Source organism: Lichenostomus cassidix, chromosome 5 (genome assembly GCF_008360975.1).
Source record: "Lichenostomus cassidix isolate B80296 chromosome 5, HeHo_3.0, whole genome shotgun sequence".
NCBI classification, from domain to species: domain Eukaryota; kingdom Metazoa; phylum Chordata; class Aves; order Passeriformes; family Meliphagidae; genus Lichenostomus; species Lichenostomus cassidix.
In genome coordinates this window covers 24,280,290-24,298,518 of record NC_139486.1, presented here as the reverse complement: position 1 = coordinate 24,298,518, position 18,229 = coordinate 24,280,290, and the positions used below count along the sequence as shown (strand labels likewise).

Genomic DNA, 18,229 nt, shown 5'->3' with positions numbered 1-18,229 from the left:
GCCAAAGTACTTACCAGATGTCTCAATAACTCTAAGGTAAAAATATATGCTTGAAACAAGATGTCTGGGAACACATGAGCAATATAAATTTGCCCCAAAAGTTCATCTGTTAGCCATTGTATTGGCATCATCATTTCTTTCCTCCAAGTTCAATCTAACAGAAAGTTATAAACTTTGACTTTTCATCTTCCAGAAATACCAGCTTTCTTTTTAGATGGGAAATAAAAAGAGAGAAAAAAAGAAATAGTAAGACAGACATGAGAACATAGCTGACTAAAAATGAAGCTGTATCTTCAACACTTAACTGAAAAACTGGAGCTAAATAACTTCATTTAAATAGTTTTGTTTTTATTTGCAAAAATACACACTAGATAGATACAATGTTCCAGTAGCACAAGTATATTTTTTCTTAGTACAAAATCTCCCTTGTCCATTTTGTACACACTTTTATGACACTACAACTAAAAGCTTTCAAAAAAGTTCATTACAAACATAAAGCAAGGCTGCTGGAACCTCGAAAATGCCTCTCTGCCTTTTATGCCTTCTCAAGTATCAGAATCCTTAGCCTGAATATATTCTTCCTCCAAATCTCACTAGCCAGTTAGGCAGTGGAGAAGGGGCAGTGTGAGGCTAAGATGAGGAAAACTTAGAAGAGTAAAGGGCAGAGAGTGGGCCAAATGAAGCAGTGACTTTTCCTTTGGGGTCATAGCCAAATAAAGTTAGTGGGAATTCAAGATAGGCTAGATTCTCTTCAGGTCAAAACATGGGTACAAACTCCATTTTCGATGTTAAAAATGGCACTGGCATATGATATCTCACATTGAATTGCGTCAGTATACAGGTTCTCACAAGGCTATTATTATCCAGCCCTGTTCTGTCACTGACCTCTTCTAATGGAGAGTACAGCTGATGTCTCAAGGAAATCTCAAGTCATCCTGATGTCCTTGGAACAGGACTAAATTTCAAGGAATCATGTAAATAATTAAAGAATTCAACTACTCAATTAAAACCCTCACATGTTGAACATTTAAACTTGATTCTCATGTTTACAGAAAACTCAGCTCTCACATAAATGTCCAAGAACCAGGCAGAAAGCACCCCACTAGGAGAGGACAAGTAAGACATTAAAGGAGCTGTGAGCTCATGATGTGCAAGAGGTTGAGAGAGCTGAGTCTGTTTAGCCTGGAAACAAGAAAGCTAAAGTGATCTAAGTTCTGTCTTCCACCATCCAAAGGTTATACAGAAGAAAGTCAGACTTACTCAGAGGCCAACAACAGAAGTGTGAGATGCAACAAGCAAAGGTCACAACAGGAGGATTTGGACTGGATATAAGGCAAAATTCTTCACAGTAATGCAATTAAGGACTGGAGCAGGAATACAGAGAGGCAGCAGTCTCCATCCATTAAGATTTTCAGAGCACAAGTAGACAAGGCATCTGAACAACCTGATCTAACCATGAAGTCCTCTCTGCTTTGATCCAGAGATTCCTCTCAACTTAACATCTTTCTATGATTCTATAATTATATTGAATATCATGGGGATTAAGCCAATTTAATCAATTTGAGCAAAGGAAAGTGATTTGAAGTTCATGAATTACTCAAATTGGTAGGAGAAATCAAACCTGGGTTAATATTTTAACTAAATACATTCTGGAATCTAAAAAGCATGGTCAGATTTACTTTATCCTGTTTCAAATGAAATTGAACAGAGAGAAAGAGGAAACATCACAGTATGAAAGAAACAAGTTATTAGGAATCTTCTACATATCATCCATCTATTCTTCACTTCCACTTTGCTTTTAACTAGGACTTTAGTTTTCCTAGTTTTATTAAATAATTTTGCGATAAGTGACATATGTCACTTGCATCTAAAATGCCAGTGCAAACAAGAAGATGACATTGCCAGAACTCCTTTAGGATTCTGTTACAAGGTCACATCCTGTCACTTTATCCAAATATTATTCCTCTGTAAAGGAATTGGAATGTGAATGATTAATTGCAGACTAAGGACCAGAATCATATGCAGCCTTTTTAGAAAGAAACAACAAAAAGAAAGAAAGGAAAATCAAGGCATTCTGTATAGTAACTGCTTTTAGACACAGCTGGTGCAACTATGGAAACTTTAAAGTTCTGAAGTAAAAGACACAGAAACATTTGCTCTTAACACAATGGCTGCTTTGATAGATTTAGAACTTTAAGATTATGTGCTTAATAACTAGGTTTTAATTAAAAAGGTTGAATGGCTCAACTGAAAAATTGATGTATCGAAGTATTTTGCTCAGGAATGTTACTAAAATCCCGTTCTACAAATCAAAATAAAGGATAATAAAAGAAAATCAGGTCAGCATTTGATAGCAAATACACTTTCATAGGCTAGCATCTATAACAGTAAGGGAGCTGGAGTAAAATGCTTTGCACAACGAGGAGTTGTGTCCATTACGATCTCCGATGTCTTAAAAAGTTAGGGTATGGAGCAGAGTGCTCTTTGGAGCACAAGAAAACTCTGGGCAGCACTTCAAACTTACTGAGTAAGTACTTATTAGTGGCTTCTTTAATGGCTTCTTGTGTTAATTTATTAAGCTGTTAGTTGTTTTGCAAGTTGCTAGGCATTTTCAGTAAAACAAAATAACCAAACCAGAGGCAATTATGAGCCTAAAATATAACTTAAACTATTTTATTAATTTTGACAATATAAAAAAATTGCAAATTTTTTTTCCAGTAACATTAGATACACAGGTTAAAATTAGCTTAACATTTACGAGCCTTATCCTACACTTCTTAATCAAGGACAGTTTTTATTGTGCTATCAACAGGAAACTTTCCTCCTAGTAAAAATCAGAAGATTAATATGCCAAATAAGTTTAAGATTCTAATCTCAGTCAGTGGGGGAGAAATAAAATGTTTTACAGCTGCTACTGTCCCTACTTATATTTTTAAAGGAGGAAGCATGGAGTTTTTACCTTCACCGCCCTTTTGGGTGTCTCAGCCAAGACAGGAGGAAGTATTCCTTTGTAGAAGCCAAGTAATCTATCGAAGAAAAAAAGAAATTATTTTTATATAGATAAGCAACATATCAATACCATACTGCCAATTCTATTTTTGCTTTTGAATAAGGCAACTAACCTTTCAGCATTTCCAGGCATACAGACAAATAATGATACTCTCTGCTTACTTGCTAAACAGCTAATGTGCTACCAATTATATCACGTGCTGGTGAGAGCGTATAAAGAAATCAGCAATGAATATGTAAAAATTCAATCAATTCTTTCTGAGTAGACAAGAAATTGTATTTAAAAGGAGAGGAACACTTTTGACAATGAAAAGGAAGTATTATTTCATTGATTTAATTTGCTTAGCACAAGTAAAAACCAGAGTCATAATATATGGATTTGGAAAAAACTGTGACTTCAGCAATTTGCATACAAAACCATAGCTTGCTCATCTACAGATGCTAGGTCAGACGTATTTTAAAGTTTAATTTTAAACATGACTCAAAATGCCAAAAGTTTTGGGGTTTCTTAAACAACTTAGTTTTCGCACTAGTTACATATTCAGAGAGCCATGATAATTTCATTTTGGAAAAAAACATTTGTGGAGTATCTTGTCACTGTACTCACTCAGGTCTTTGTCTCTCTGTTGCCTGGCTCCATTAACACCTAAGGAGTTTACAGTAGCTGCTGACTTTTGAAGCCAAACACACACACACACACACACACATATATATATATATATATACAGCCCGCTACATGCCAGCACACGTGGCATTTGCAGGCAGCCTAAGCTCTGCTTACAAGGCCAATGTAGATGCCAATGTAGATGCATTATGCTGGGTCTTGGGAATGCTTTAAATGACAAGTAGTTTTCAAAATCCCCATAGTTCTTGTCTGTTAGGTCTGCACACTAACCTGAATAGTGCATGGTGAGAGTTCAGAAAGGGATCTAGTGGAACCACCAAGAAGAATCATAGAATCATCAAGGTTGGAAGAGAACTTCAAGATCACCCAGCCCAGCCATCAACCCAGTACTACCTCCCTAATTCCTAAACCACTAAACCATATTACCCAGTGCCAGACCCAGATGCCTCTTGAACACCTCCAGGGATGGTGACTGCACTACCTTCCTGGGCAAACTATTCCAATGACTGACCATCCTAACAGTGAAAAATGTTTTTTCAATATCTAATATGAATCTCCCCTGTCTTAGCTTAAGGCCATAAGTTACCTTGTTAGCCAACAAGAGCACAGCCTACAATTTATCTACCTTAAGAATGTATACATGTTTATTCAGGACTGTAAAAGGATTCTGTCTACACACAAGAAAAATTCCCTGTTAAATAAAGCATTTGTGTCTTTTTAAAATGTTGAAAGGTGGTGATGTTGGAATGTGATGATTCACCTTTCTAAAGCAGCCTATTATTTCAGAATATTTTTGCAGAGTGTGTAAGAGTCATGACATCAATAGATTCTCCTATAGTTAAGCTCTGCATGTCAAAAGAAAACAACAGAATTCATATTCCCCACGTGAATTTAAAATACCACAAATGCTATACCATTTTCCCCCTCCTTCTTTGAACACTTCTCTGGAGTTCTCTTCTTAAGCTTCTCCAATAGAGATAAAATTATTTAGGCCTTATAAGATGCTCCAGGTTGGGCATATTACTTATCCTTATGCTGAAGTAAGGATGGTATGAACTCCAGTCCATGATAAAAGGATACTTTAAGCATTTAATACAATGATGACTTCAAGAAAAAATACTGGAAAGTCCAAGATTTAAGGAATTCAGTTGAGTCACCAGACGTTTGAATTTTCCCAAAGTCTTACTTTCCAAATATAAATAAATACACAAATAGATATTTATGTTTCTATTAACATATATGTGGATATACCTCTAGATACCTATAGATATGGATTTAATAACCTAGGTATTCTGGATCCATAGACTCATAGAATCATAGAATGGTTTGGTTGGAAGGGGTATTAAAAATCATTTAGTTCCAACCTTTCCCCCATAAGAAGAGAACCTTCCACAAGACCAGGTTACTCTGAGCCCTGTCCAGTCTGGTCTTAGTCTTTTTTCTTAGTCTTTTATTCTTAGTCTTTAACAGTTCATACATATTCTTATGTATGAGCATATTGCAGATTCAGGAAGCTATTGAAATGTTAAGTAATTTCAAGCATGTGATTCATATATTTTAATGTGAGTTTAAACTGAAAAGGAGGTCCAAGTAGGATCAGCTACAAGAACACAGATCCCTATAAATACTTTCTTCCTTTCAGCTCAGTCTAAACCCTGTACGTATATCTACAACATGCATCCTGCTTGGAATTTCCAGTACTTCACATGATTGGAATTGAAAAATCAATGTCCTCCACTGCTTTACTCACTGGTGTAGTTCTCATTACAAAAGTTAGACTCAATCTTGGTCCAGATTTTCTCACTTGTAAGAGATGCATAAGCAAAGATATATTCAGTGTAAAGCAACAATTCAGTGTAAAGCAACAATTCAGATCTAAAAAACACACAGCAGCCCTACTTAGCCTTACACAGCAGGACAGGTTCCTTTTCTGTGTTGCCTTTTTGTCTACTCAAAATGTATGCAGTTATTGGATTTATAAATGTGGTAACATTTCCACAGTCTCTGAGGATCTCAGAGAAAACAGACAGGAAGGAGTTAAGGTCTATTCCTATGGAACACATTAAGTTTAGAAATCTAAAAACACATGAAACTTTGAGGATATACATCCATATATGCAATATGTAATTCAGTAAACATGGTAAGAACTAGCTCAGTATTTAATTATGAGCTGTGGTTTAGGGCTTTTTTCCCTTCCTGATTTGAAATAGAAACAGAAAAAAGGTTAGTAAGCATAGCCAGTGAGATGAAAGGAATAAACGAAGGGAGGAAGTAGAAGACAATCCCATCCCATCACTGCCTATTGTCAACTCACTAATTTTTTGCATAAAGTGTAGTTGCTTTTAGAACCTCCTGTGCCTGAGGTGGAGGACAAGCAGCTGCCTCCAACTTTTACAAATAATGTTTTTCAAATTGTATGCATTAAAGATACAGTTATTTCAATCTTTGCAGAATTAACTATTTACTTAATTAAAAAAACCTAGCATCGTAGTAACAAAAACTTGAATGGTTTTTCCAGTCAGAAAGTACATACACACACTTTGGTTTTGCTTGGCCAATAACATTAAGTTAGCCTACTTGCTCACAGAATATGAAATTTTTTAAAGTCAATTAATAAACAGCAATGACATTTCACATTTGAGAGATGTTATCACCTGGACTCAAGCCTTCCTCCAAAAAACTGGTGTTCAGAAAAAGTATGAAACAGCAGCAACAGCAATCACTGCAGGGTCTGATAGAAGAGAGAGGACATGACATCATATCCCTAGCTAGAGACACTGGAAAGAACAAATAAATTTCTAACAGAAACACAGCTACATCTTATTTTGTTTCAGCATTAAGGGTCTAAATGAACATCACCATTCAATTGTATTCTGGGCAAGAGCCCAAACTCATCTTTGCAGCAGTTGATTTTGAAACATTACAGTCAATCACATCTTCTCAATTTGTTCTTTCAGGCTTTCCCTATCCTTCTGGTTTCCATTTCTTGTTTGGAAGCCTTGAGTCATCCACCCTGGCAAGACGACCAACCTAAATCAGTTATTTTCTCTGAATTATACTGAAATTGGGATCTTGCTTAGCTTGTTGTTTTCTTCTTCTGTCTTTCACATAATTTTCCCTTTAAGGATCTAATAAAGCTGATTGAAGGCATAAGCACAATATTCCCGTTCTTTTGTTGCTGTCAAACCCAAGGCACTTACCCACATTGTTTTATAATTGAAACAAAAAACCTCTTAGGTCCAATTCTGCTTTCATTACCTCTGCATTATCCCAAGTATAAATAAAAGACCTGGCTTTCATGACCACATCAGTTACATGATACAAATGCACAACTTTCAGATTTTACAAAATGTTTTATTTCAACAAAGGGAAGGAATTTTGAAGACATGATTGGTAAAAAGGTGGATGTTGTTCAAAAAAAGTAAGTAAATATGCATAAATACAATTAAATTTGCTTAGAATTTAATTTATATCAGGAAAAGGGTACCTTTCAATTTCATGGTATGTAGCATGTTGTGAATTTATTATGAACAGAAAATAAACAATTGACTACAGGGCAGTGTTACTTTAACATAACTATAGCATGAAATGATCTTTGGGTTGACCTAGCTGGAGATTTAAAAGATTTTAAATTCCCCGAAGTTTCAGAAAAACAAGCAAGTGCTTAGTGAAGGCAGGCACAATTAGTACCTACTGCTGAGAAGAAGGGAGTTGTATTTAGCCTTTTTTTTTTGCAAGCCACTAACCAGTTCTCACATGTAGTCCACCCTGAATCCCAGCATCTGCAGACATCTGCCCAGCTGAAGAGGGATGCGATAGGAAAGGCTCAGTGTCATTCTGGGACAGCTGGCACAGAGTTTGGAATACTTGAAAAGATATTAAAGTCTGGACACATTCACAGAAAGTCAGGCTTGGACACTCTCTTGCTCTCCGAAAAGCTTTGTGTCTTCTTGTGAAGTATGTTATGTATATTATCCTACTGTAAATGCTAAATACACATCCCTACAGGAACCTCATACAAACCTACCAATGACACAGTTTGCTAAGCTGGCATCTGAACTTCTATTATGCAACTATATTTCTTTATTTATTCTGTGTCTGCTATACACATATCTGCCATTTTAGACACTGGCACTAAATATTAGGTCCTCATTTTCATAGCATATTTCACTTTTTTTCACCTAGCTTTCATTGCGACACCTGGGAATTAAGGAAAAACATAAATGTTTTTTGCAACAAGTAAAACAGACTTAGGTAAAACAAGGATGTGCCTGTGTAACACTAATGCTACACTATAAGCTAAAAGAAGACCAAGCATCCAGCCATAAGAATACCAGAAGGAGACCAATTAATGAAAGAAATATCTCAAATAAGTTAAGACAACACAGAGTATGAAAAGTGACTGGTTAAAAAGGAAGAGGCTGTCGGTGAAAGCTATTAAGATACTTCAGCAAAGTACTAACAGTGGAGAAGTTGGCTCAGAAACAATCAGACTGGCCAAGAAATGGATTAATAATCAGCGTCAATCTACCTCACTTATTCAAAATGACAGTCATCACTGTATTTACTGCATGTGGGTCAGATTATGAAGTTATTATGATCCATCATCCATGTGACTATTATTCTTACCGAGAAATGAGTCTTTCTTCCACGAGTTTTAATCACCTCTTAATCTCTTGGTCAAAACCCTTGCTAATTTTTTGGCTTTCCAAGTTGCACTCTGCATTTATATGAGTTACAGGACACACCTAAACATAAATCCCTCAAGAAAGGGATGAAACCTTTTCCTTCCTTACTTGTGTTGTGGCAGCAAAAAGTGAGAGCTAAAAAAGGAATCTTTCTTAAAATTTCTTTCTTTTCAAATGATGGCCTTTTCTGCTTTTTTACTTTTATATATTATTTAAATATTTCTCACATGCTTTATGTTTTTTGCTTAACCCAAGTAACTAATAAAAAAACTCACAACATAGCCTCAACAGTTTCCTACGTGTGGAAAAAGGACATCTTGCTCTGGATTTTTTTCCCCAAGGATGATAATAAATTAGTTACTTAAGTGGCACACTGTTACTGTGTACTGCTTCTCTAATAGATTAATGTGAACTAAATCAAATTGGATTTTTAAAAATGCAGAGGTGCTCAGAACTCTGCCACTGACTCTGCATGTGCTGGGGCCGGTGAAGCTGGGGTGGCACTGCTTCCAGGGAGGAATGGGGTGCCTGAGAGGGTGGTGGGAGCTGGCAGGCAGCGAGGAAACCCTGCAAACCCTGCTGGCAACCCCGCAAAGCACAGTGCTCCTGCCACTGCTCCCTCTGCCTTCCGAGCACTTTCCTTCTGGTCTGGCCCCAACACCAGTGAACGGAACACCAGTTTGGCCCAAGCTTCTGAGAAGCCTTAAGCTGGTCTGTTTGATGCATTTCCTGCTGAAATCAGTGCAAATGGCAGCATTATTATCACTGGCAGCTGGTTAAGGCTCTTACAAAATTACCTGCATGTAATCACTAGCTGGGCTGTAGAATGGGTCTACATGTCTCATTTCTTGCAACTGACAGCATTTCTTCCCCCAAAGACTTTCCCTCTAGCTGCCCCTTTGTTTGCAAGAGGAACGAGTTACAGACATGCCAAAACAGCTTTGCCTAGAGCTTCTGAAACAGAAAAATTCTTCACTGCATTTTGAATTGTCAGGATTGGCAGAATGTTTCATTTGTTCAGAAGGAGTTTTAGTTGTTCAAACACTAGAAGAGAATTTATGGGGTTTTTTTCCCCTTTTGCCAACAGTACTGCCGTAACTGGTACGACAGGAAGCAGTCACTGTTTCAAAGTAGCTCCACACCTATGTCTATTGAAGCTAAAGAATGCAAGAAAATTATTTTTGGTTTTGATAACAGAGGGAAAAATAGACTTTTTTTGATAGGTGCTTATAAATCTGTATCTAACATTAAAAAATGAAATCATAATTAGATGTGTTTTCTGGAAAAGACTGACAGCATTTCTCTGTGTTAAAATGATGCAGTGATTTGTTAAATGAAAACTCATGAGATGAGCAAAAATTCTGTGCTTGCCCTGGGAATGTGTTCTACTTAAATTGGTTGTGACTTCATAAAAATACAAAATGAAGTTGTTTTAATTCCATCAGAAAAAATGTGGCTCAGGAAGGAGATTTTTGATTGCAAGTTAATGTTAGCATCAATTGGAATAAGTTATACTCTTCTATATCCACATGCATAATCCCTAGAGAATTACATGACGCCATGTATTCTTTCCCATCTGCTAGTTAAATATGAGATTCAAGAGGCTTTCAGTGTCATTATACAGATTAGTGACTCTCCCAAGAGGAATCTAGGTTCATGATATAGTGAATAACTTAGAATGAGATTCTGAAGATCAACAGTCAGAGATCATTTTGTGCTTGTATGAGTTTTGCACCTGCAATTATTTGTGCTTGTAATTTAGGTTACTTGGATGTTTTTAACTTACAGATGTAATCAGTGATGTAGATACTTAAACTGAACTGAACTGCAGGCAACCATAACTGCAGGTGCAAAATTCTGTCTGCAATTATTTAAATTCATAAACACATCCATCTTCTGAAGTCTAAAGCAAAACTGGGCCAGTAGTGGTTTTATATAGTGTATTTAACAAACTAAAAATTGTGCATCATTTCCCCAGTTTTCAAAAAACCTTTTAGCATTAAAAACAACAGGGCATCATCAGATATATACAAACATGAACAAAATAATTTGATTTCATCTTTTAGCATCTTCACCTTTGGGCTATTTTTCTTACTCCCTTTACAGTACCTGCAGCAGGAAAATAATGAAAGATCCCTGATTTTTTAACAGCAACACTGTTGATAGTTGCACCAGTAGAGAGCAAAAGTGTTATCTGCACTGAGATCAAAGTGTGCAGAATTTGTAGCACTACTCAGGCAGTGAACAGCACCATGAACATGTACACATACTGACACTTGAATTTCCACCTGGCAGGCAGTCGTGACCTCCAGACATACCACAGGAGTAAAAGGTGTTACTACACAGATGTGTTAGAAAACTTGCATGAACAGCAACTGCCTGCCTAAAGACAGACAAATACCTGTGTTTGTCACCAAATATGGATGCTGTTATATGAAAATAATTAGAAAAGTTTTAAATACTTGGGAGAAATAAAATAATTCCTTGTGAAAAGCACAGATTTCCTACAGGCACAACTACTGTCCCTAGGTACAGAAGCAGTGTCACAGATCTTGTCCTTCACCTTTGGATGCCAGTGTGCAGTGCCAGTGTGACACAGTGAGGGCACAGGTGTGAAACCCAACTCCAGCCCCTTGCTCCAGACACCTCATCCCAGCCCAGGTTACACTGCTTAAGAAAACTCTCTCATATGAAGATCTGCATTACACACTGACTGCCATGGATGCAGGAGCAATGCCCAGAAGGATACCTCCTACTCCTCATGCACCTAAAATGTCCTAAAAATACCAGAAGGGTTAATACATTTTCCTCAGTGTTACTCCCATCTAAGAACAGAAAGAGTTGATAGTTAATACAAACTTTTTTTTTGTTTGTTTTAAACACATTTTAAACATTAAAGGTCCCTTTTCAGTCAAGATGCAGCAAAGTTTCCAAACAGATTCAACCGTCAGTACTATGATAGTCCCACACTATGATGACATTCTTCTTGTCCTTCTTGCACAATTTTCACAATATAAAGCACTATGATGTTATGTGATTACTTTGTGAGGTGACTAACCTTGACTCTGAGTTTCTCAGAGAGAAAATGGACAAAGAAGGTAAAGTTAAATGACTGAGAAATTAGGAAGATTTACCAAAGGATTCCAAACAAACTTTGATGATTAAAACTATTAGAAACAGATTGTGCAAGGATTTCCACCAGGGATATATTTTTATGATGAAAATCCTGCTACAAGGCTGTGATGCAGAGTTATGTAAATACTTTTTGAGACCAGATCAGCAGGCAAGACAGACGTGTGAAGAATAGCGTAGAAGTCACTGTCCTAATTATTATTAATTGCTAATGATCCTAATTGTTATTATTATTTTTTATTTTTCAGTGATCTGCTCTTGTTTTATGTAGCCATGTCTCACCTGCCAACAGTCTCATCATCTGCATAGACATCTGTAAAGAAACCTGACAGGCTTTTTCTTAAAAAGTAATGGAGTCTGTTTCTTGGTGATGTGGCAGTTTGTACTGGATTATTTATTTTTTAAAAAAGCTTGCAATGTGTTCTTTGAGAAGCAGACCTGCCTCAGCAGGTTTAACCTGAACATCTCTTTTGAAATGTTTTCTTTTTCTCAATATATTCTTCTGATCCAGCACTCTTCACAACTTGAATTCTTCTGCAGAAAACAAATTTTGCCACTTGGGCATTGAATAAACAATACAAATGAACCCTCCCTCCTAAATTACTTTTAAAAGCATAAAAGGTATTTTGCTTGGAAAAAATGAACAAATCATTTCATATGACAACTCAAGTAAATACAATACATGCTATTTTACAGTCTACAGTGTGATTTTTTTTGTTTCAAAACCTTCTATATTTTATTACTTAAAAGAAAAGTACCTTTATGACCATCAACATGACAAAAAGTAAGTAATTTTTGATAAAATTTGCTTTTCTACTAGATCTCTAATTTTCTCTGCGTTTCCAAAAGAGAATCTCTTCTCCTTTGTAGCTCACAAACATGCCACGAGGCTTGCTTGGTAACATGGATGTGTGCTCTGTGCTGGATGTAGAATCCAGCCAGATTAGCCACAGATTACCATTACACCTCTGCCACAGCATTGTTTGCCATGATCTCACATCCATGTGTAACTGCAATTTGCAACCACGCTGTTTCCCTCTTCACCACCATCAGAGGAGCATTACAAAGTCTTTCTGTGGAAGACAAGAAAGTCTGTGCTACAAGGAGTTTTGCAAGGTAAGAGTGGGGAGAGAGCTGCAAGTGCAATGATCTGTGCTCTAATTGTAGCAGGTCTTGAAGGAACACATGGGAAAGTCGTTCAGGGTGCTGGGGATCTGCAGACAATGCTCAGAAAACCAAGCATCTGTCTTCATCAGCATTGATACACAACACAGCGGGTTCTTTGATGAGTTCTGTTTTGCTGTAACGTAAAAATGCTGAAAAGTCCATGAGCATCAGTGAGTTTTTAATAAAATGTATCAAGAACGACACAATTTATTATTTTGTACTGAAACTATGTGAAACTGGCAATACAGAAAGAAAACCTGCAAAACTCAGCGGTGTTGTCAACAGCCTTGTGTTTTCCTTTTGGATTACAAAAATTCAGACAAGGATCTCACCTGAGGCCAGCTGAAAATTATCTAAAAAGATGCATAAATAAAAAATTTGAGAACTTGTAAATTGCCAGGCAGTAGTATTTCTGAAAGCTGCGGTTTATTTTTATTCTGTCATGATGTACTGGTTGGTTTATGATGATTTTTTTCCTCCAGGGAAGAATACACATTTTAGTAAACAAATATTTACCCTTTCTTGTGTAATAGTGAGTAACAGAGCTATGGACAGTTCTTCAGTGATTCACCTCTTACTGAAGTCTACGTAGCCCTCTTTATTTTAATAGAATTTATACTACATCTTTTGCAAAGAAGTTTTAAGTTACTTTGGAGGGCATAACTACCCCTTTGCTTTCAAAGACTATATATTCTTTAAGTTTTCCTCTAAGCATCCCAGACCTTTTTCTACTTCCCTTTGGTTCTCCCTTTCTATTTTTCTGCTTTTTTTATCTATGAAGGCTATAACCCCACTTCCAAGTAAAAAAGCTTGGTACCATTTGTTTTTCAGAGACGTAACCGAGCAGAGTAGTGCTAAATGCAGGTTTCAAGCAAAACTAGTGAAACTAACTTACGAATACTGATGTATGTTTATTGTTCTATACGGATTTATAATATTAACAACCTTTCATGAATTGTACATTTTCATTCATGGTTTGTAACAGAAATGATTTTTTGGTTTAGAGACACTTTAAAATAGTTAAAGCATGTTTGATAATGAATGTCTAAAACTTACACTTGGGGATATAAAAACCCGTAAATAATCAATAAAGTGGAAAGAGAAATGCAATGCTTTCCATCATCTCCAGGGTCTGTCCTACATGGACCCCTTAGAAACCACAAAGTATAAAGCAGTGTCTCGTAATGCAATGAATACTTGTACTTTGTGGGAAAAGTACATTTACCACATAGACAGAAACAGAAGGAGGCAGTGCATGGAGCCCTGGTACTGCAGCTCGAGTCTGCTACCATTTGAGCTAAAGCAGAACTACATGAGCTGGCACCAAGAGCAGCTCATTTATCCTGGCTGCAGGCAAGCTGTGGCAAGGCAGCAGCGCAGCACACACACGGCCACAAGCACTTTTTCAAGCAAAATTAGTAGGGAAAGGAGTTAAGGAGAAGAATACAACCTTATATTGAGTTTAATGTATGTATCTGTCTAATTAATTCATTTTCAAGGTTATTTAAGCCTCTGGGAATGCAGTTTTCCTACGAGACGTTATATTCAAGAGGCACTATATCACAGCAAGTCAAGCACAGAGAATCATCTTGGAAATGACAAATAATAAAGTACTACTTTAGATTTTCAGCTTATTCACTCCATACTTGTTTGTGATGATGTGGTAAAAAAATGCATTGGATCTCATTTTTAACCATTTTACTGGACATCTGGTGTTTGCTGCTTAAAGTTTCACTATTACCAGGGTCATTGTAATTCTATAGCACATCTGGGCCAAATTCCCTGGCAGTTTTTAGTGAATTCTGTGGCAGTGGAAACATCTGTAGCTGCGCACAGTTCCACACACAGAGAATTGTTAGGAGCTAGAGAATTTTCTTGGAAGTTTTGCATTTTGGTGTCCAGAAAATTACCCATTGGTAATGGATGATCTTTTAGTTGTTGGGGTTTTTTTTAGTCTTCTGTGAAATATGTCCAAATCAAGTGAAACCACACAGATTCTAATCACTAACATTTTATTTTCACCAGTTATTAAAGAAAACGCTGGTGCCTCAGTCTTCATGTTTTCAGAAGTACACACAGCCTTTGGGAACATTTTCTTGGAAGTGGGTGAACTGATGCAATGTGAAACTGGCCTAGTCAGTGAAAATGTTGAGAACTGCAAACAAAGCCTAGGCTTGAAGAGTTGAAGAGAAGTTTAGCAAAAGTGTCTTGCAACAAAGGATTGGGCACAGTGTATCATTAATCCTTGTCTTTTAAGGTAAAAATAGAGATTAAAAAAGTGGAGCAGTATCATATATCTGCCATTTGTGCACAATCAATTTTTGTGTTAAAAATCTTTTAACATTTAGTTATAGCATAATCTAAGTTTCAGTTATTAATTTTGAAAAGATAGAATAAAACTATTACTTGCTACAATGAAAGGCCAGTGAGAATGAATGTTCCAGAAGAAATAGTTTCTTACTCCCCAGATCCTGAAGTACTTGTGCCAACTGGTTAGGATAAAATCAGTATGTTACAATTGCCTGGGCTTGATCCAAAACTTCGCTTGCAAATAACAAAAAACCTCAACCAACCAAACAAAAAGAAAATCCTAACACCATGTTTCTTTCCCATAGCATAACACCTCACTGATTAAATCACCAGAGGAGTAAACCGAATTTGCTCTGTTACTTGCTGAGTGACTGAGCAGTTCATGTTCTATATGTTTGGACTGGCAAAGTAAAATATTATCTACATCTCAGCCTAATTCCTAATGTGAATTAAATGCTAAATTCTTAAAAATTGTAGTAAAGATACTGAAGGAGGTAGGGAAGGAGGGAGGGAGGGAGGGAGGGAGGGAGGGAGGGAGGGAGGGAGGAAGGGAGGAAGGAAGGAAGGAAGGAAGGAAGGAAGGAAGGAAGGAAGGAAGGAAGGAAGGAAGGAAGGAAGGAAGGAAGGAAGGAAGGAAGGGATGACAGCACAAGAGCAGAAGAAGCTAAAATGTTATACCTGTGATGGATTTGTAACAAGTGCATTTATGGCTTGAAATTCTGTTCAGGGTGACTGAAAGTATGCTCATAGGGATAAAACCCCCTTTCACTTTGCTGTATTTGTTCTCATACAGATTAAACATAACACTGGTCTTGAAGACAGGGAATATGAGCAGCAGGCTAGGTGGAATGCAGAGAAGAGCCAGAAACAGCCAGAGACGATGCCTGGAACAGGAAACCTATGATATTCCCTACCAGACTGAGGCAGAAATTCCTTCCTTCCCCCAAACTGTAAATAGGTAAGACTCTGAGCCTCCAACAATAAACCAATCCCCCTCTCCCCAAATGGATTTCCTTTTTATGTCAAAAGACTAATCCATGCTATCACATCTTCATCTGTATCCAATCATGCTTAAAAGGAAGGGAAAAAACCCTCTCTATCATGCTTCTAGTCAATTGTGCATTAAGAAAAAATAATCCCTCTTGATGCCTGACAGTGACTTGCTGAAGCTCTGAAGCATGATGTAAGTACAGTCATTATTATAATGCAAAAGTCCAAGTGTTATGGTAGGTTCAGGGCAGTGCAAGATTTCCTGTTCTCAAAGCTCATGAGACAGGGCATGACTTATGAGACTAGACTGCAAACTCAGAAGGGACCCCTTAGGATACAACACTTTACTCATACAAGTTTTTCAACTAGAAACTACAGTAAATAATATTTGTGAAGACTTAGGTAATGACCCTCCAGCAGAAGTTCTCCAGATGATTGTTGCACAGTTTATTTACATTCAGAGAAAGCTGCGTTTGAAGGCTGAGCTTGCTTAACATCAGATTCCAGGTGCTGTCTGTGGTGAGCAAAGCTGAAAATCCATGAGCTCCTAGATGTCAGAAAACCTTTCTATAGGTGAAAAATAAATCTACCCATAGCAAGCAAGTAACTTGCCAATATTCACTTTCACAGACAGAAAAACTTAGTCCCTCAGTCCTCTTAGTCCCTTTTTATGACACAAGGTTTATCTTCCTCCCATTACAGTTTTGTGGACCTCTCAAGCTTCTTCATATTTCCTCAATATTTTCTTTAACATGTTGATATTTCTTTAACATCTTGATTTAATGCAGTATTTTATCAGTTGCATTACCAAAGTTATATAGAGAGGCAAAAGTCTGTACTTCCTTACTATTCCTTGGCTGCATATGCTTTAGGATTGCACGATCCTTTTTGCCAAGGTACAGTTCTATGAGTTCATGTTATGTAACTATCTTTAACAATTTATTTTTTCAGCATTACTGCTTCCTAAGACAACGTTCTCTGCACTGTTGATATAGTAAGGATAATCCCAATTTTGATACCCCCTCGATTTACTTTATACTTGGCCATATGAAAATGCCTTTAGTTGCACAGTGACCATGAAATTGGGTATAATTCTAAAACAATAATCTGTTCTCACTTTCTGCCCCACCAGTTTTTATGTCTATTGAAACAATTACCAAATTCATTAAGTGTTCACAGGGAATAAAACACAATACTGATTCTAAAGAAATAGGCCTGGGATGAATTATACATTTAATTCTAGAGATAACGAGGGCTTTGAAGCATTCCCAAACCAAGCCTGAGAAAAACAGAGCCTTTAACTGATAATATTTCAGTATGCATATTTAAAGTGTGTGAAAGTATTAGTTTCACTTCAGGGATATTCTGAATTCTTTCATCTGCCTGGCAGGCAGAAAATTCACCCTACTGCCAGAAAAGTCACCCCGCAAAGACAACTGGACTATGATTCCACAAATTCAGTTTAGCTCATTTGAAGCTCCATTCGGTATATTCGTCTGCTGAGTGAGACAGACTTCTCCAAGAAATATTTATGTAATCAGTATTGAATATTATAGCACTAAAATCTTAGTAGGTGAAGCCCTTTATCTGATTTATGTTATCTAGGGAAATTATTTTCTAGGTGTTGTAAATGAATAATGCCAACAATGATGGGAGAATGTTTATACTCCTAAAGAATAGTTATGATTTATTGCATATCTCAAGAGATTATATGATAACTATTTTCTTTCCATCCAATAGTAACATGTATCACTTTTCTTCCTTATGTGAGCAAAGGACTTCCTAGTTGTGTTGACAGAAAATGGCTTATGAAAATACTAAAGTTAAAGAGATAATATCACAGAGCCAGCTGGTTTTCAATTCAACAATCATGAAGGTAGTGAAAATGGCTTGTGGAATTAAAATCAAAATTGTAATCTACAGGCTTACTGATAACAGACTTACTAATTCTCTGACATCTTTTAGATAAACCATTTCATCTACTTCATGTTGTTTTTCTTCATTTTGCACTCCAATTTATGCTGTAATCACACCACAGTAAGACATTTTGGTGTCCAGGGAGTATCACCAAACCCTGGGCACTGCCCACACCAGCCCTCCAGCCAGCTGCCCTGCCTTTTGTGTTCTAAGCTCTGCCTCCCCAGAAGGCAGCTACAAAACCTGAAATCTACCATATTTACCTCCAACAGCTCTGGCTATTCTTGAATTCTGTTTCCACACACATTTGGGATAAACTGGCACTGCTGTGAATGAGGAAATAATCCTATAATCTCCCTCATTTTCCTTTCCCAGTTGTTCTGTCCTGCCT

The 18,229-nt window shown here is 36.9% G+C and overlaps 1 protein-coding gene across 8 annotated transcripts in view; it reads right to left on the bottom strand.

Annotated features, from left to right (window-relative positions):
- Window positions 1-18,229, bottom strand: part of SLC25A21 (solute carrier family 25 member 21) — a 232,825-nt gene that overhangs the window by 21,233 nt on the left and 193,363 nt on the right. For all 8 annotated transcript variants that reach the window (XM_085061873.1, XM_085061875.1, XM_085061872.1 and 5 more), the window contains one exon: window positions 2,960-3,026. In XM_085061873.1, the coding sequence (XP_084917999.1) occupies window positions 2,960-3,026 (67 nt within the window). The remainder of the gene's footprint in view (window positions 1-2,959; window positions 3,027-18,229) is intronic.